This window comes from Pteropus vampyrus, unplaced genomic scaffold (assembly GCF_000151845.1).
Source record: "Pteropus vampyrus isolate Shadow unplaced genomic scaffold, Pvam_2.0 Scaffold22, whole genome shotgun sequence".
NCBI classification, from domain to species: Eukaryota; Metazoa; Chordata; class Mammalia; order Chiroptera; family Pteropodidae; genus Pteropus; species Pteropus vampyrus.
Genome location: NW_011888803.1, coordinates 8412419 through 8432864, shown reverse-complemented (window position 1 = coordinate 8432864; position 20446 = coordinate 8412419). Strand labels below are relative to the sequence as shown.

General features: G+C 33.8%; 1 protein-coding gene across 1 annotated transcript in view; it reads left to right on the top strand.

Annotated features, from left to right (window-relative positions):
• Positions 1 to 20446, top strand: part of COL24A1 (collagen type XXIV alpha 1 chain) — a 309537-nt gene that overhangs the window by 243102 nt on the left and 45989 nt on the right. Inside the window, exons 47-48 of the mRNA XM_023528131.1 lie at positions 4302 to 4355; positions 5492 to 5599. Coding sequence (XP_023383899.1) covers positions 4302 to 4355; positions 5492 to 5599 — 162 coding nt within the window. The remainder of the gene's footprint in view (positions 1 to 4301; positions 4356 to 5491; positions 5600 to 20446) is intronic.

Genomic DNA, 20446 nt, shown 5'->3' with positions numbered 1-20446 from the left:
GTGAATCTCTAGACAACTGAATCTCAGCTTGCCCTGGCTATCAGAGGTGAAAGGTGCTGAGGGGCCAAAGTTTACACTCTGTATAATACAGAAGAACTAGTTCTTTCCTACTCTGGGCAGTGCTTGCTTACCAAGGTTACATTTTTTTTTTTTAAGCCTCTTAGAACTTAAAATAGTAATAGTTGCTCAAGGATAATCACTAAGTACTGCATGCACACTTAGGGACACCTTCACTGGCCAGGTGGATCTTGTCCAGTTGCTGTCATATTGTTTTTGCGAGGCTTTAAATTTGTTTTTTAGATTTGGAAATGGCCCTTTAAAATCATGTGGACAGCCTGCTTATTTTTCAGATGAAGAAATTCAAATCCCAAAGAGATTATGAGTTGTCGAAGATCACAGAACTAGTTAGCAGCAGAACCAACACTAGAAACTTTATTTCCTGACTCTCATTATCATACAAAAGCCTCTATTACTTTGATATCTGATTAATTTTACTTAACCAACTAATTTACTCATTGGACTCTCTGTCATGAGAATGTGGGTACTATATAGAAAAATTTAGAGCAAGTCAAAACTAACTGCAGAACCACTGCATTTTTTAAAGACTTTTATAATGCAAATGTAGTAAACTGTCTTATAATGGCTTTCAACAACTGACTCAAGCCAAAATCTTACTTACTTCCCAAAACAAAATTCCAGATTTTAGGGAACTGACATTTCTTGGTTTTAAAAAAAAAAAAGTATAATTCTTGCCTAACTCTCTAAATCTGTTTGCGTTTTAAAGCTACCTTCTTTAACAAAGTTAGAACTGGAAAGTATTGAAATAACTGTCTTTCAGCTTTATTTAAATAAAAAACAAACAAGGATTTAGATTGTAGTGGCACATTTAAAAATGTTTGTTATACAAAGAATCAGACTACCTTCTTCAGTATTCTATGAACTGGTACAATCCCAATGAACGGAAAGCTGTTTTAAATGGATATGATTTTGAATGAGCCATTCTGTTTTATAAAACTAGCCAGAAAAAAAAGAGAAAGCACTATTTTTCACACACTCCAAAGACTACATATAAAATTCTTTTGCCTTTCCTATTACAAGAACAGAAAAATTTGTTGATTTATGAGGTACTTATATTTTAAATAAAATGAGTAAGTTAAGTTTGAAAGTAGCATAGAATACTTGTAGCTTTATTATATTTAAATCCTGGGGATTGGTTGCAGAGACTTTTTTTTTTTCCTTTTTATGATACCAACTCACTTAGTCATCTGCCAATACCTTATATGATAACTCATTTTCTTTGTCTTTGTCCACATCTGTAATTTCTAACTGAATAGACCACCTCTGTGTAGGATTAATGTTTAGTAATACTTGGTTCTTAATTTAGTTATGAAGCTACACAGCAACTCCAACATTGATTTTTTTTAATACACAAATTCAAAAAAGTACCAATGTTCTGTACTTTGTTGATTTTTATGTATTTAAAACCTCCATTGGTAAACTATGTTTTTTCTAGATGACATACTTTCTTTTAGTTATGGTGACAGTAATTATAACAAGGAAATCTTTCCTGTATTGAACATATAAAAACAGTTTCATTATTTATTAAACACTTTTTGTGTTCAGTGGATAGATTTTGCCACAATTGTCCTATTACAAGTAACAAAATACACTTTAAAAATAATTTCATAGTCATACTTTTCCTTTAGTATTATTCTGTTGGGAGCTGCTTCCTGTAACCCATTCAAGTCTGAATAACATTCTAGTTTTCATAATGATGAACCCATATATATATAGATTTTGGTGCACGATATTTACCTCTTCTGAAATAATCCCCAAAGTAATGGTCATCTCAAAATGTAATTAATTTGTGATAATATATAAATTTCTTTATTTTATTATTTGAATGTTTAGAATAAAATACATACACGCGTAGCATTTCTGAACCTTAGGCCATAAATTTAGGTAAACTAATGTATAACTTTGTTAATGTTCTTTATAATGGAACTTAACATCTGTCCTGAATGCTCATCCTGCTTGGTGGTAGAAACCTAATTGGTGGAAATCTAATCAATTGACTGCCTTTGACTCCACTCAAATATCCTGAGTTTGATTTAGAGTTTTCCCCATTTACTTTCTTTTCAAGTTTGCAGTTACATTCTGGGTGACAATGGTAGGGAAAGGGGAATGGGAAGTGAGTTTGGTCTTCAGTCATCATCTATTCACATTATCTTTTTGGCCCCCTGTTGCCATCATCCTACCACGTTGGCATCTACCTTGGCCCTCCAGGCAGAAGTTCTTTGATCCATGTTGGCATGTACTGCTGTTTTCTCATCTCAGGGGCAGTCTCTATACATAGGCCTCTCAGGGCCATGCACTACTGTTTTGAGCCACATGAAAGTAACTTTCTGCTGCTCCCCACACCATGCTGGGTGCTTTCAGGACTCAGTCTTTCTCAAATTAATTGGGCTAGACCTCTCATGCAGAGATTTCTACTCTATTGCTGACACTCAGTGCAGTTTATGTGGACTTCTCAATGAGAACGTTAGTCTCTCTAGCCATCAACTCTGTGCCCAAATCCCCAAACTTATCTGGGGGTGTTATTTTTTCTACTCACCTTGAGTCTTGAGGTCAGAGTTGAATAAACAGTTCTTCTCAGAGATACCTGTCAGTATTTAACAGTCTTGCGTCTCTGCTTCTCTTCTTACCTTTCTCCAACTTGAAGATCTTTATATCCCCTTAGGTAGGAAAATTTCTCTTACATTAATATAATTCTTCTAAATCTCTTCTTTATGGCATGAATATTATGACTTGAATCCTTTATAATTTTGATTTCTGATAAAGTTAGATGTTTAATATTTCAAAATTGGGGATGTTGTATTTTAAAAAATAGATTCTTCTGAAACTACTATATTCTCTAACTCACCATGATTTTCAGAGGACTATTTTGAAATTCAGGAATCTAGAACAGATTTTATCACTTTGCATAAAAAGAAATACTACGAAGGAAAAAAACACACTGTTTAACATATTTTAATATTATCATGACTCATGCTATTTAATTAGTGCTATTTAAGATAACTGAAATCAGAATATTTTTTAATAAAACTATTACTTATTTTACTTCTTTATTTTCTTCTGAAAGATATATATTATTATAAGGATCATATGTTCCAGAAATTGTATCTACTTCAGCTAAACCCAAGTCACCAACTACCCTGTTTTCTGATTTCTTTACACTTAGAAAGACTTTACATTAGTGACTTTTTAAGGCAAGTAAAATAATTGGAAGTAGAATCCTTGAGTCATATATCTCCTCATTACCAAATTCTAACAAAGTCGGATATTTATCTCTTATATAAAATGCCCTTTTTCTCTTTGACTAGATAAACTATTTCTTCTTAAAATGTTTAAGCTCATTTTTAGAAGATGTAATATCTTATGAAATTGCTTTGGTATTGTTATCAAATTGAATCTTTAGCACAATTTATCTTCAGATTTGAATAACAACATCCCATTTTGGTGGAATTATTCTGTTTGTGAGAACTTTTGATGACTTCTGAGAAATGTGTGTGGTAATGACAATGTGCTTCTTTTTTTATTTGTGAACTAGGTCACTCTTTTCCACATTTTTCATTTTAAAATAATTTTAGGATATCATCAGAATAATGGCATGATTTGCACGGGTGAAGTTTCTAACTATCTTGGCAGACCAGTTACTGCTGAATCAATTATGATTTAAAACATCTCACACATGGAAAAACAAACAGTTCCATGGGAAATAAATATCTTTTCTTTGATTTGAAAGTATGTTCTTCTCTATGCTTCCAGGTAGCACATTTTAGGCTTGCTGTGTTATGTCTGTTACCACACTGTAAGTGCCTTGTGATCAGGAACTTTGACTTTGCATTCCCAGCACGTAACAAACTCCTGATACATAATACTCAGTAAATGTTTACTGAATTAAATAAGCATTTAGCCACTTTCAATAGGGAGACAAAGGCCTTGCCTCTATGTGGGGACATTTGTTAAATAATCTATTCAGTTCCCCCTTAGAACTCTGATTTAAATTCTTAAATCCTAGAATTTGGAGTTAAATGGAAATTAATAGATTATCTGATCTAATTCTTTCAGTTTCAGTTGAAGAAAATGACTCCCATTCAAAGTTAAATATCAATCCTAGTGATATAAAACTAGTTATTGGCAGTACTTGCTGTAGCATCCAGGTCTCAACGTTTTTTGTTCTGCCTTCGGTTTAATTAAGTTTATTACAATCAGTTGACAACTGTGCTTTACATTTTTAGGGTCCTAAGGGGAAAAAAGGAGCTCCTGGTCCTTCTGGAAAACCTGGGATTCCTGTAAGTAACAAGAGCTTTCATCTTTCTTGTTTTTCTTAATAGAATTGGCAACTTTAGCAAGCAGAAAAGTTTGGGGCCAATTATGACAAGTGTTGGATAAATCAAATTGTCTTCAAAAAAAAAATTTAAACCCATGCTGGAACACAGAGGGAACACAATATGACCATTAGCTCAAAACCAAGCATACTGTTTAAATCTAAGTCTATGCGATTGGAGGATGCTATTTTCTAGTGTTATGGAGCCCTCTCTGTGGACTCATGCTACTCTCTCTGATGGTGAACCACTAAAAAACAGGGAACTTGGAATTATGACTAAATGGTGACAAGGGTCAGAGATCTTCGAGCATGAATAGAAGGATATGAGCTGGATTTTAATTGAAAGACTTGGTCTCATTTTTCTGGTAAATAGAATAGAAAATCTTAGGGAAAAAAAATTAAACACTTTCATCACAGAACAAAAATTAATTTTACCTTAGCCGTCAGTTTCCTCTTCTGTGGCCAGGCAAATATGTATTGACTGGCTTATTAGCAAAAACTTCCTGCTAGTCTCCCCTAGCCAAGGGCTATATACCTGCTTTGGGTGGCCTGGATTGGTTAAAAAAAAATAGACTACATAAACATAAATTATAACACATTCAGATGAGAGATTCCTCCAGATAAAATCCAGTTGCCCAAGATAGAAAGAAAATGTTCAGACCTTTTTTCAGTAATATAATTATCTAATTCAAATGGCTACAAAAAGAGCCATAATTTGTTTCTTTAGAAAATAATACAAGGTTTTGCAGATGGTGTATGACAGCCTATATCTTAAGCAGACAGGTGCATATAGCTGATCTTTTCTCTACAGCTGGATAAAGCATGGGCACAATGAGGAATACCGGAGAATTATACTAAAACTGAAAACATTACACAGAAAATTGCTGATTGCTTTGCATATTTGTTTAGGAAACTTTTAAAAACAGTTACCTCATCTGTTGAATCCAAGTAGTAAACCATTAAAGAATCCAAGAAACAGGAAAATTTATCCTAAGACAGGATGTAAAAATGTAAACATCCCTCTTCATAAATATAAAGGTATTTGTCATTTAATTATCTGTATAGCATCTCTTTATAACCCAGTAATTTTTAATTACCAAGGGATTTCCAGGCCTACCTGGGCCAAAAGGCATGCAAGGATATCATGGAGCAGATGGCATTTCAGGAAACCCTGGAAAAGTTGGCCTACCAGGAAAACAGGGAATTCCTGTGAGTAGATTGAATATCTCTGCTTTTTCTTCTTTACGTATGTGTCTCCTTGCTAAACCATAGATATTTTTTCTATCTTTCTTAGCTTTGACATTGGCTCAGATTAAGCCAATCATTTATTTAATAATAACTATTTTAGAACTGTATTTATGATTTCTAGAGGATGGCAATGGGTATATTCTCTTGGATATTTTATATCTAATAACCCATATTTTTAATAATTTATGCCATTTTTACACATATAAAAAACTTATAGATAAGGACCATAAAGAAGCAAAATTTTAGGGGCTACCCAGCCTAACTCTGTTTTGAGTTCATCAAATGTGTTAAGCCACTTTTGGAACATTTAAGCCTTGACAGTAACTCAATTACCATATCAGAGTCTAACTGAAAACAAATGGCACACTCAAATGGGGCAATTGAGGAGGATTTAATAAACTTACAAAGATGTAAGCAAGGCTAAGGGAAATCAAGAAGGGACCCAAAGGCTAGCAACAATGGGGAGACATTACAACCCCTAGAACTAAAGAGGTAAAGGTAAAAGAACAATGATTAAATTGGGAGAAAGTAGTTTGCATTATAGGAGGGAGCCATTTCACAGGAGTTGAGACTTTCATTAGAAGGATTCAGCCAATCCACTGCAACCCAGCAAATAGAGAGGATCCAGGAGAGCAGAAATTTCAATCTCCTTCTCCCGTTTTCTAATCCTGTGCCAGTATGTCCCACTAGCCAAACTAATCACCAAATAAGGTTGATAATAGGAACAGTCTTCCCTGATGGGGAGAAGTATTTTATTACTCACATGGTTTAGAATTACCAATGTCTGATGATGAAAAGGAATTACTTTAAAAATTACTACTGACAATGCACTCCCTTAAAGCCTGTACCAGGGTGGGCTTCTTCCCATCCACTTCCCCTTTATATATCACTGACCAGCAGCTAGAGTAAGGGAGCCTGCTGGGTCATAGAGCAGGTTGAGAAGGGCAGAGATTGGATCTAGAAAGGCAAACGAAACATCCAGCCAGCTCTGTTTACATTCTCATATATGTATCAGCAGTCTGTGCTAGTCATTAGCAAACTATACCTGGTGAACCAAGTTGGCTTGTTTTTGTATGGCTCATGAGTTAGGAATGGTTTTTACATTTTTAATGGCAGAAAAAATAAAAAGAAGAATGTTTTGTGACACATGATAATTACATGAAATTTAAATTTTAGTATTCATAAATTAATTTTATTGGAACACAGTCATTTGTTTACATATAGCTGCTTTTATACTACAATGACAGAGTTGAGTAGTTGCAGCAGAGACCAATAGCCTGTAAAGTCTAAAATATTTACTCTCTTGCCCTTTTACAGAAACAGTTGGCTGACCTCTGATCTTTTTGTATTATCACACTGTTTTTATTACTGTGGCTTTATAGTATGTCTTCAAATTTAGTAGGGCAAGTCCCCCTTTTTTATACTTCTACCACGTACCTTTGAAATTAAGTATGCCGAGTTTCTTTAAAAAGAAAACAAAACCTTGAATTGTCATTGGGTTTACCTTGAATTTATAGATGTATTTGGGGAAAATTCATATCTTATCATTTTAGTTATCTAAGAGATGAAATATTTATTCTTATTATCTTCTATTGTCCTATAAGAGTTTCTCCATAATAATAATGCCAAAAGCTCGTATAATGCTTAGTATGTGTCAGATACTATATAAGTGTTTGTGTTAACTCATTTAATCTTTACGGTCTTGTAAGATAGATGCAGTTATTATCCTTATTTTATATATGAAGAAACCGAAGTCAATTATACCTCAATTTAAATAAGTAAATAACCAACCAACCAGCCAAGGCACTGATATTGTCACTTTCATAGATATAACTACAAAGGTAGTCTGACACCATATTCTTTGCTCTTATCAATATGCACTATTGCCCCTCAATCAAGGCCTTGTATATTCTGATATTTTATTTTCTAGTTAGTTTTTACTGATTTAAATAAATATTATTAATTTAAGTTATATTCTATATAACTTATTTTATTTATTTCTAATAATTTACTGTTGTGATTCTACTGAGTTTTTAGGTAGATAATATTATCTTCAAATAATGACAGATTCATCTCTTTCCTTTTTCTTTCCACGTAAGTTGGAAGAGACCTTCAATACTATATTAAACAGTAGCAGCAACAGTAGCAGCAAATCCTTCTACTGCTCCAGATCTTAGAAAGAATACACCTAAAATGTCTCTTAAGAATATTTGCCATCTTCATTCTGTACTTTTATTGTCTTGTACTGGCTTTTAGGTTTTTGTTTCTTTTTTTTCTCTCCTCATACTCATTGTATAAACTGAATTTTCTTTCATTCGTTTAAAAGTTGGCCATTCTTTTTTGGTTGATATTCTTGTAGTAGTTCCATTAAACTTAAGAATCAATTATGTATTTATGTAACTATTGATTTATTTAATATATCATTATCGGTATCTTTCTTCTAACAAAGCAAGTACTTATGTGTGCTCTCGTGTCCTTTTGTTTTTATAAACTACTCTTCACCTTTACCATTTTTTTATATTGCCTTGAATTTTTACTTCTAGTTTTTATGCATTTACTTTCTATTTTTATTTGCTTTGTTTTTTTAAGAGAGTAGCAAACTTAATTAAGCTATTTGGTCACTGTTATTTTCAATATCCCTTGTAGAATCTACTGTATTTGTTTCTATTATTATTTGAGTACTTCCTCCAAAAGGTATTTTCAATGTAGGTGTTTGCGAGGCAAACCTTCCAAAGCCTTTTATGCCTACAGATATATTTATTACTCTCTCACATTTCTATGACATATTCGACACTGTACTTGAGTTTCTAGGCAATACAGTAAGGTTCTAGTCAGTGAAATAAAAAGAAATAAAAGCTATCCAGATTGGAGTGGAAGAAATAAAACTATCTTTTTTCACACACAACATGATTATATAGAAAATCCTTCGAAATCTACAAAAAAAAAATAAGTAAATAAACTAGTAAGTAAATTTAGCAAGGTTGCAGGATGCAAGATCAATATACAAAAATGATTTGTATTTCTATATACTAACAATGAACAATGATAAATTCACATTTAAAAAGCAGTACTTACAATAGTGTCAAAATGGGATAATCTGACCCCCAAAATGTGCAAACCTGTGTACTGAAAACTATAAAACATTACTGACAGAAATTAAAGAAGACCTAAATAAGTGGTATATATACTAAATTAATGGATCAGAAGACTCCATACTATATCAGTTTTCCTGTACATTGGCAATATCATAAAACATTAAACATACATCTATTATATGACCCAGACAGCCTATTCTTAGCCAAGAAAAATGAAAGAATATGTCCACATAAAAACTTGTACATGAATATTCATAGCAGCTTTCTTTGTAATAGCCCCAAACTAGAAGCACCCCAAATCTAGCAAAAGGTAAATGGCTAAACAAAGGAGTATAATGAAAAAGAAAAATAGTAGGCAAACATGAGCACATACTGTATGATTCTACTTATATAAAATTCTGGAAATTGTAAACTAATCTGTAATGACAGAAAGCAAATTAGTGGTTTTCTGGAGATGAGAATGTATGTGGGGAAGTGTGGTAAGGATGGCTTACAAAGGGACAAAAGAACATTTTTGGGGGGTGGTGGATGTGTTATCTTGGTTGTGATAATGGTTTCCCAGGTATATTCTTTATGCCAATTTACTTTATATCAATTATACCTTACATAATTTATAATTTTTGTAATTTTATAAGTTTTATATGAGGGAAAGAGATGACACTGAATGGTAAGTAAGAGTTAGTAAATTAGGAATGATAATTGTGGTGGGGAAAGTAGGAAGGAAACATTCTAGGCAGAGACATAGCATATGCAAAGCTGGGAAGAACATAATGTGTTTGAAGAACCAGAACAAGACCAGTTAGGGCTAAAGTTTAGTGAGCAAGATGTAGAGTGATAGAGTTTAATTCTGTTGAGGCATACAAGGGCCACGTCATGGTGGATATTAAAGGACATATTAAGGATATTGCACATTATCTAAAGACATTAAAAACCCATTGATGACCCCATACATGTCCAATTTTACATTTTCAAAGGAGTTCCCCTGGCTCCAGTATGAAAAATAGATTGGAAGAGGGAAAGATTAGATGCAAGAGACTAATAAGACTAATAAAAGTATTTCGGGCTACAGTGTTCATAGTTTGGACTATACTGGTGAACTGGAAGTAGAAAGGAGTGGATAGATTTAGATAGTATTTAGGAGTTAACTTTAACAGGACTTGATATTTGATTATGGAAGGTGAGGGAGAGAGAGAGAGATATCAAGGATAACTTCCTAATTTTTAACTTATGCAAGTTTCTAACTCTATGCACAGTGGTACCCATCACAAAAAAAGCAAACACTGAAAGAGGCCCAAATTTTATGGTCAGGGTTATGACATTCAAGTGGAGATGTTAAGTGAGCAATTAGATATTGTAGGCTAGAGCTCAGGGAGGAGGTTGAATATAAATTTGAGAATCATCAGCATAAAAAAAATGCACTAGGAAGTAGATGAAATACTCAACTGGAATTTTGAAGAGACAGGGTTAAGACAGCCAATAAAGGATGTTGGGGGAACTTAGAGACTATTAACAGTAAGAAACAATTATCACTCTTACACCTGAAAGGTTAAAGGAAAGAAATAATGTCAAGTTCAGAGGCAAGTTGAGATGCAGTTACGGAAAAGGGCACCTCACAGGAGCTATAGTTAAAAGTAACCCAGCCACTGGCAGAATGCCAAAGCCAAGAGAAAATGGAAGAAATAAATGTATTAGCTCTCCTCCCACCTTTCAGTATCCTAGTAATGCATTCCATTGGCCAACCCCTACTGGAAGTCAGAGGACAAGGGAACCCAGGTGATGCAGTCCGTGAAGCTCAGATTCCCAGAACAAATGGCAAGATAGAGAAGGGATTTGGGGAGCAAATGAAGTAAAAAAAACAAACACAAACATTAAGTAAACAATGGAAAGAATGTTTCAGAACTGAGCTGTGAGGAATTCTATCATTTATAAGTCAGGTAAAGGAAGAAAAGAAGACTGCAAAGAAGCCTGAGATGGAGTGGTCATAAAAGATAGGAGAAAAAGGGAGTAATGTCATGGAAACCTAAGAAAGAATATTTCAAGAAGGAGAAAGTCATCAACTATATCTAATAATCTTGAGAGATTGTGTTGAACATTTATTTTGTTTTTGTTTTGACTACTCAGCATCTTAATCCCCTTTTTTATGTTGAGAAATGTTTTATGTTTACTCTCTTTTTGAGTTTTGGTGGGCAACTAACTTCTACTACAGAAGTCAAAAATTCCAGACTCTCGCTTCCCAATCTCTCTGTGAAGTAAGGATGTTGGGCCCATGACCTAAGCCTAAGCAATTAGTTATATTCACCTGGGCCTTCAAATGGAGAGTTAGTGGTACAAAGAAGCAGGGATGGTAGAGGTCCTGTTCTGGTGGCAGTGGCAGTAAAATCAGTAGCACTCAGTTTCCAGAGGTTGATTACTGTCAATATCCCGCACCTGGGCTGGTGCCCACTGCTGTATCCAAATTTGGGTTTCCTAACCTCCCTTTAGCTCTATCCATTTTTCAAACTTGTTCCTCCAGATTTATCTGTGATTAATGAGCTACTCAATGTCTTTTCAGTAAATTTTCTACTTAAATTATCCCAGATTTGTTTCTGGTGTTTGCAGATAAGGACTCTGACTAATATAGAAAGCTAATAATATGAAATTATGACCATCGTATTGTAGTTTATGGAGGTCATTGGTAACTTTAGCAAATAACTGATTTGATTAGTGAAGGTAGAAACAGGATTGGAGTGCTTGAAGAGAAATCAAGGAAAGAATCAAAATGTGCAGAAAATTCAATGGAGAAATTTGGTTCTGAAGGAGAAAGTAGTACAATAACTAGAGAAGGAACTGTGATTCCTGTAGAAATTATTTTTAAATGAGAGAACTTCAGCCATATTTAAATACTGGAAGGACCTAGTAGAGTTGGAGAGGTTTTAAACATAATCAAAGGAAAGGAGAATCTGAATATGAATTGGTCAGACAACAAAACCTGCATATTCTAGCTCCATTTCGTAGGTTCTACTTCTACTTGGGGTTCATTATTTAAAAACAGATTCTGAGCTACATGTCCCTTTACATATGGCTAATATAAAAAAAATCTCATTGAATTTCATGATGAAATAAATTGAAATGAATTATAGTAATGTCGAATACCTCTAAGGGCCATGAAAATGAATGGTATCTGGTATTGCCATTAGTAAGCAATTGGGTATCAGATCATAAATCATCAACTTCTACTTTTTAGCATTTTGAAAGAATCAGTTAGAAAAATTTTACATGCATACTTAGAATAACAGGATGTCATAAGTATTGAAGTGTTTTGTATTCATGAAAATAAAAACAAAATAACTTTTTCTTAAGGAATTCCCATTTTAACCTCAAAGTTTACACATGCTATTGGTATTTATGAATATAGAAATACTTTCTATAAATATTTCTGCTTCCTGTAGAATATTGCTGTGAAAGTAAAATGATAATACTTTGTAAGGAACTAGTCTGTTCAATGAAAATAGGTAGCAGTGGCTAAACTGGTCTTTAGGAAAAGTGATTTCTAAGATAATTACTTCTAAAACCTACTATGTTAAAGAAAAATGACAAGAGACATTAATACAGTCTCTAAATATTAGCAAATTCCCTCGGATATTTTAACAAAGGATAAAGACATCTTCCCACTGGTCTTTTTTTTTTTTTTTTTATCATGGCACCATTGGGTTTTTTGGCTTACCTTTAAAGACTGCTGGAATTTTCCACTGAGAAAAATATTTATTCTAGGATTTCTAGCATTATGCAACTGCCTGATTTTCCTAAACAAACAAAAAAAGTTCTTCGTGTTTTTTTTTGATGTGGCCAAGGAGTTTAAAGAATTCCTGGCATATTTACTCTGTGTTTCAATGTTTTTTTAAGGTCACATGACTATATGATATACTGAAGGACAGTATTGGGGAGGCTCACAGTTGCCTATGTGAATTTTCTTCTGTACAAATGAGTGTTTTGAGACTAGTCAACTTAGCACATCTGCAGTAAATGAGTCTACATGCTGTTTTCATTGAGTTGGACTTCTGTACAAGCATAGTGCCTCAATCATTTATGAAAAAGGAAAACAACTTATCCCTGCAAAGATCATAAATCCACTTGTCATCAAAATGAAGGCATACCAGTCTTTTTATTTTTTATTGCTGCAACTAGTAAAATTGGTTATTGGGAAGGAGAGAAAGAAACAAAACTAACAATTTGATTTAGGACAAATCAAGTCCTTTCAATCTTGACTTTGCAGTTTGTCAGGTGAACATAGACTTAAGTGTTGTCCAAAATGAGATGCTTGTCCTAAAAGAACATTGAAAGTTTTGTTTTCCACTTGTGGTTTGTGTTCAGTATAAGAAGGAAAAACACACTTCATCAGCCCACTCATAATCCAAGTGTAGAGTAGCAGGATCACCTTGGGAGGTTCTATTTGAAACATCAGCAGCCCTGCCACCTGTCTGGGCTGTGTGTTCTCTAGTCTGTGAGCTAGTCACACTAAAGAAACTTATGTTTCTAAGAAGATACATTTCTTTCTCGCAGTATTTTGAAAAAAGAAACATTCCTGCATTGACCATACCTCCATTCAACAAATCCTGTCAACTCTTGATCAGCAAGGGGTTGATTATCCAGTTATGGCTAATCCTGATTACTACTTTTTCCCTCTTCTTACCCCTGCTGTTTGTTTTGGCCCATTTTCTATTCATAAGGAACTCTTTCAAAGTAGATGAAACTTAGTCAATTTTGCTGATTAGCAACCAAATGAAATATTTGCTAAAGGATTAACTTTCCTAGTTGAATCTTCAAGGACTCCCAATACAATCAAGTTCCTACTCTTTGTGGAATGTTGTTCCTTCATGATCTGGCCATTGTTTACATATCCAGTCTTATATTCTACTCTTCTCATGTGCATTTCAGCTATAATAAGAGCTAACAATTATTAAATGCTTACTGTATGTCAGACAGGTGCTGAATATGTATAAAATTAATATTCTGCCCTTCTCTCTAACCTTAGGATGAATAACTTTTTGATCTTTCAAGACTAAATTGAACTGTTACTTCCTTTCAGGCACTCTTCCTTACTCTACAGTCAGAGTGAAGCATGTCTGCTGTGAACTTCTGTACACTCTGTACACTGCTTCCACAGAGCATGGATCATATGGTTGCTAATTACTTATCTTCACGTCTTTCTCTCCCAAGAGATTGTAAACTCCTGTAGAATTGAGATTGTGTTTTATTTATCTCTGTATCTCTAGACCTAGCACAGTGTCAAGCCCATAGAAGAAGCTCAGTAAATATTTGAAGAATGAATGTTCTTGTGTATAACTATGATTTGGGGGACCTGATTTTAAAATTAAGATGTGTTAGCTACTTAACATCTTAAGCATCGTCTATAAAATGAGTACAATAATACCTGATTCATAAGGTTTTTGTGAAATTTTTAGTATACTGCATGGACTTACTGAGTTACTATCTTTTAATCATATTAAATATTGATGATTAAGCTAACATTTAGTCATTCAACAAATATTCCTTATATAACAGTGAACAAGATTGGCAAAGAACTGCCCTCATGAAACATACATGGAACAGCAAAAAATTGCTGACATTTGACTCTTTTTGACCCCCCCTAAAAAAGTCACTATTTAATATGGATCAACCAAATAATTAGATAAGAATCTATAAATAAATAAATTAGTTAATTCCAAATTGTGGTTAGTTCTGTGAATATAATTGATAGAGTTTTGAGATAGAGCATAATGAGAAACAGATTATAGATGAAGCAGGCTATGGAGGCCTCACTGAGAAGATTATACTTCATCTGAAGACTAAAGGTAAGACTGAGCCAGGGAAGAAATGCCATAGGAAGAGCCGAAATGAAAAAAACCTGCAGTCAGAAAGAGTTTGACATATTCACAGGATTAACGGAGGATCGAATAAGATAGTATGGATAGATTTGGGGTTTTTTTTGAAATAGAGTATGGACATTTCGTTTTCCAGAGTGATGTGAGCCTAGACATGTCTAAAAACCAAAGTATAGATGAAATATCCTTTCAGTCCCCGTTAGTCCTGTGATTATGGATTGAGACCTGGGTAAAGGAGATGTCATACAATACACTCATTTTGTCCAGTATTATAGTGGCATTTGCAGTGTCCTTATTGCAGGGTTGATAAACAACCAGTTGTTCTAATAGAAATGTGTAAATAATTTCTATGAGGTAATATAATGTTGAAATGCCTATATTCATTAAGGCTGAACAAGAGTTAGTTTTGTATACTCCTGGAAACAGACCTAAGTCAAGCAAACCTATCTTTACTACCTTAAGACTTGCCTTGACTCTGCTCTGTGTTCCATAAGCTTTAATATGTTTAGAGATTCAAAACTAAAGTTACCTCCTAACTTTAGTATACAGTGCATTTATAAATCTTATTTCTAGCATTTGGCCACATTACTTATGATTGGCACTGCAGGAAAAGTTATAAATGCTACCTTATTTATATATAATGTAGCCTTGCATATAATCACCTAATAATTACTATCCCACACATTTTTAAACAGCCGGTTCTTTCCTAGGAGGGATATATTTAGTAAACCAAATAAAATGAGAAATTCCTACTTAAACAGAAGTGTTTTTAGTAGCTTGGAGTAAAGGAAGCAAAGTATTACTTTTATAACTCATTGGTTTGCTTGCTTAACCAAAAATGCGGTATATATGTTGCGTAATGTAAAAAAAAAAAAAAAACTTCAGGGCATCATAGTCATTTTTTTGTACTGTACAAGGTAAATTAATTTTAATTGCTATATTCTCACACAGTAAATAACTAGACCAACATGATGCTGTGAGCACAGAGAGTACTTGGCAGCAGGGAAAGGAAACAACAATTTTCCTAGTAGTTTTCAAGGGTAGTATTTAAAAGAAAAACATCAACTAATTTGAAGCTCAGTGTAATTTTAAATTTATCATTCTGTTTAAAAATCAATCGAATTAACATTAAAAATACTTATCATTTTACTCAACATAATTTTCCTCTGCTAATTTTCTTTAAAATATGAGTTTATATTGTTGCCTGTATTAAACAATTTTTTTCTTCTTAATACACTAGTTTCAATCCTAATGAGAATAAGGCAGCTAAACTAAAGGGCCTGTGAAATAACAAACATGGTGACATTCTCTTTGCTATGTTCTACTATTATATTTAAATGAGTCTTCATTGTTCCAAAATCTGTCTCTGTGTCTGTCTTCTATATGTGTACATGTCACCCCATATTCCTTCCCAGATATTTCCATTGAGTTCCAGAATAAAGGCAGATTTATTCTTAAATTATTCCCTCTTTCTCCATAGAGAAATCAAAATAAAGGCAACTCCATTTCCTTCCTTAACTGACAACCGATTAAATAAAACAATTGAGCCATACTGCCATTTTAGTTTCTGATCCATAGAAGACAATCAATAAAAGTAACGTTTGTTGTTGATGCTGTTGTTGTCGTTGATGATGTTGTTATTGTCATTGTCATTACTGAGCCAAGTGTATGTTTTCTTAGAATCCCAAGCCTTAAGCAGCCATCAGTTTCAGTCTTGTCAAAATTGACACTTTCCTGCAGAGTTCAAAACTAATTTACGGGTACAAATTTACAACCAGTTGATAAATAAGTTCTGGAGATCTAAAAAACAACATAGTAGTTATAGTCAACAATACTGAATTATAAACTTCAAAGACGTTCAGAGACTAAATCTTAACTGTTCTCAACACAAAAAAGAAATAATAAATAATGTAACATGATAAAGATATTAGCTAGCACTACTGTAGTAATCATATTGCAATATATAAATGTATTAAACTAACACATTATAAACATAAACTTACACAATATTATATGTAAATTAAAAACAACAACAACAACAATTTAAGCAGGCAGTTTGGCTCCTATCCGAGGATAATGAAACCTCCAGCCATGACATGTCATGTACTCTTATCATTCTATTAACTTTTTTAAGACTTGGATAAACTGATGATTGGTTTCAGAATTTCTGAACAAATTAGTAGTAACTGTGATTTTATTTATATTTTAAAATTTGCATGACCTACCCTTTGCTGACGGGTTTTAGTCAAATAATTTTTAAAACATTAGAAAGAATGCCTAGGGATTAACATCTGTTTCTCTTGAAAGCAATTACTCATCCATCTGTGTATTCATAATAAAAAATGTTTGTTCTCTACTTGTATGAAACATTATTTGGAACTTTGTACAGAACACTCTGCTACTGTCCTCAAATTTCTCTCTAAGAAACCAACATGAATAGTGAATGACTTGGAGCATGTTCATTGTGCTATATTAATTGTCTGATAACACTGTAAGTAAAATAGTTTCTAGTATACAGTTAATCTTAAAGACTAGTCTTATGGTCCTTATAATTCTCAACTAAAAATACCTTTTGACTTCAGGAGTGTTCAACAGTATCTGAATGTCAATTGTCCATGTATCACATGAAAGATGTTTTTTTCTGTTAGAGAATAAAGGTCTCAAAAATTGCCTAAAGTTACAAGTAAAGTGAGATGAAGTGGTACTATTTTAGAATTCTGGAATGTTGAGGTATCCTAAAATTATCTAGCATAATCTGTCATGTGCTATATGTCCTCTCCCTATGGCATCAAATACATCTATAATATATCCAGGGATAGGATACTCACAGCCTTGCAAGACAGCCCACTATATGTGTGTGCACATATATATGTGTGTGTGTACATATATGTGTGTGCATGTGTATTTACACTGATCTACATTCTGTTACTTAACTTTCCACATAGTATAAATCTGGAGCTACTTTTATGGTCTAAGTCTATTTGTATTGTTCCTTGCTTACATGCCCTTCTTTCCACATTTTATATATGATCTTTTACAAGCTGCTTTCTCTGCAAGCCATTGGTTTCCTTAGTTCTTTCACCTGTTTTTGTTTTTATTGAAGAGAGTGCTATTTATCAGAATTTTGATTTTAAAACTTGCCTTTTCCAAAAAGTCATATTCCTGTTAGAAACCAGGCCACTGATATAGCACCTATGTCTTTTCTAATCATTTTTGAAATTTTATATCCCAAAATCTCAGATGACTATGACTGGATTTGCATTCATTTTCATTGATAGGCTCTAAAATGGCACCATCTCTTGACTCTGGGGTTCTCATCATTCATATGGAAAGTACACTGCCAGATAATATATTCCTAAGATATGAACCAAGATGCTCACAGACCAAATTAAATAAATCAATGTAAAACACATAATAAGAAGCAAGATGAAAGAAATAGAGTAGGTTAATGTATTTAGAATAAGGTGCAAGAACACACCACTCTAATTCTAAATCCTAAATCCACAATGTGGATTTTTTCTCCCTTAGCTCCAGTGATTTTTTTTCCTTGTTTTTCTTTCTTTTTTTTTAATTAAAATTATTGGGGGTGACATTGGTTAATAAAATCAAATAGGTTTCAAGTGTACACATCAACAATATGTTTTATATATATTGCATTGTGTGTTCACCACCCAAAGTTAGATTTTCTTCCATCACCAATATTTGACCCCTTTTACCCTTTCTACCTCCCCCCACCCCTTCCCTCTGGTAACCACTAATCCACTGTCCATGTCCATGAGTCTCTGTTTGTTTGTCATGTTACTTTCAGTTTTATGTCTCACATATGAGTGAAATTATATGGTCCTCAATTTTTTCTGTCTGACTTATTTCACATAGCATGATAATCTCAAGATCCATCCATGTTGTCTCAAATGGCAGCAGTATTTCATCTTTTCTTATGGCTGAGTAATATTCCATTACCTATATGTCCCATGTCTTCTTTATCCAATCATCTATTAATGGACACTTCTGTTGTTTCCATGTCTTGGTCACTATGAATAATGCTGCTATGAACATTGGGGTGCATATATCTTTGTGGATAAATCTTTTCAAGTTTTGGGGGTAAATAACCAGAAGTGGGATTGCTGAGTCACATGATAATCCTATTCTTAGTTTTGTGAGAAACCTCCATACTATTTTCCATAGTGGCTGTACCAATTTATGTTCCCAGCAGCAGTGTAGGCAGGTTCCTTTTCCCCCACAACTTCTCCAACACTTGTTATTATTATTTGTCCTGTTAATAATAGTAATTCTAACAGATGTGAGATAGTATCTCATTGTGGTTTTGATTCGCATTTATCTAACAGCTAGTAAAGTTGAGCCTCTTTTCATATGTGTTGGTCATTTGTATGTTTTCTTGAGAGAAGTGCCTGTTCAGGTCCTCCGCCCATTTTTTAATCAAATTTTTTTTTACTGTTGAGTTGTATGAGTTTTTTATATATTTTCGAAATTAGGCCCTTATCGGAGGTGTTGTCTGCAAATATACTCTCCCATTCAGATGGTCGACTCTTTCCCTTGTTGATGGTTTCTTTTGTTGTACAGAGCTTTTTAGTTTGATATAGTCCTATTCATTTGTTTTTGCTTTTACTTCCCTCGCCTTTGAGGTTAAATTCATAAAACCCTCTCTAAATCCAAGATTCATGAGTTTAGTACCTATGTTTTCTTCTCTGCCCCAGCGTGGATTTTTGACTTCTTTCTCTCTCTCTTTCCCTCCCTCCCTCCCTTCCTTCCTTCCTTCCTTCCTGCCTTCCTTCCTTCCTTCCTTCCTTCCTTCCTTCCTTCCAGTCTCTGTCTCTCTCTCTCCCTCTCCCTCCCTCCCTCCCTTCCTCCCTTTCCCCTTCCCTCTCTCCCTCCTCTCTTTTATTCCTCCTCCCTTCCTCCCTCCATCTGTAAGGACTTTGATGTCATAATGGTTCCTTACAAATAGAAGAGCTATTTATACAGAGAAATAGTAAGAGATAAAATAGTCATTGTAGATTGGAACAAAAAAAAATTTAAAGGTCATGCTAAGGAATGTGAACCTATATCCTATAGATCAGGGATCCCCAACTCCCAGGCTGCAAACTGGTGTTGGTCTGTGGCCTGTTAGGAACCAAGTCACACAGCAGGAGGTGAGTGGCAAGCAAGCAAGCGAAGTTTCATCTGTATTTGCAGCCGCTCCCCAGTGCCAGCATCACCACCGCAGCTCTACCTCATATCATTAGGCATTAGGTTCTCATAGGAGCACCAGTCCATGGTGCCAAAAAGGTTGGGGACCATTACTATAGGTGATAGATTTCTCCTTGTAAGCACTTAGTGATATAAAATACATGCTATTCATTATTTTAGTGAGTTTTGTGGTCATGAAGAAAGAAAATCTATTTAGAAAAGGTAATTTTAAAAATATATTGAATTCTTTTTTACCACAGTTAAAGAATAAAAAGATATCTGATGATATAGTGTAGAGGAAATAGTATGGGGCGGATGGGGGGGATGCTTTAGTATTAAATTCAAAATTGGCTTTATCTTTTAAATCCTATTTTCATAACCAAGCCTTCTACAGAAATGACTCTAGCCTATCTTGAGCAGATCATCTCTCCTACCACATTTATAACTTTAAGGGCAATATCTTTATCTTATAATCCACCCTACCTTCTCAGTATTTTCTTTTTCCAATTAGCATCAAAGATAACTTCCCCCACAGAACTTCTATATTATTTACTTTATATCTCTCTTCTTATATAGCAATTTTTTTATATTTCTGCCTTAATTATAATTATTTATATATTACATTCTATCTTTTTCACTTAATTTTAAACTTCTTGAAAACAAAA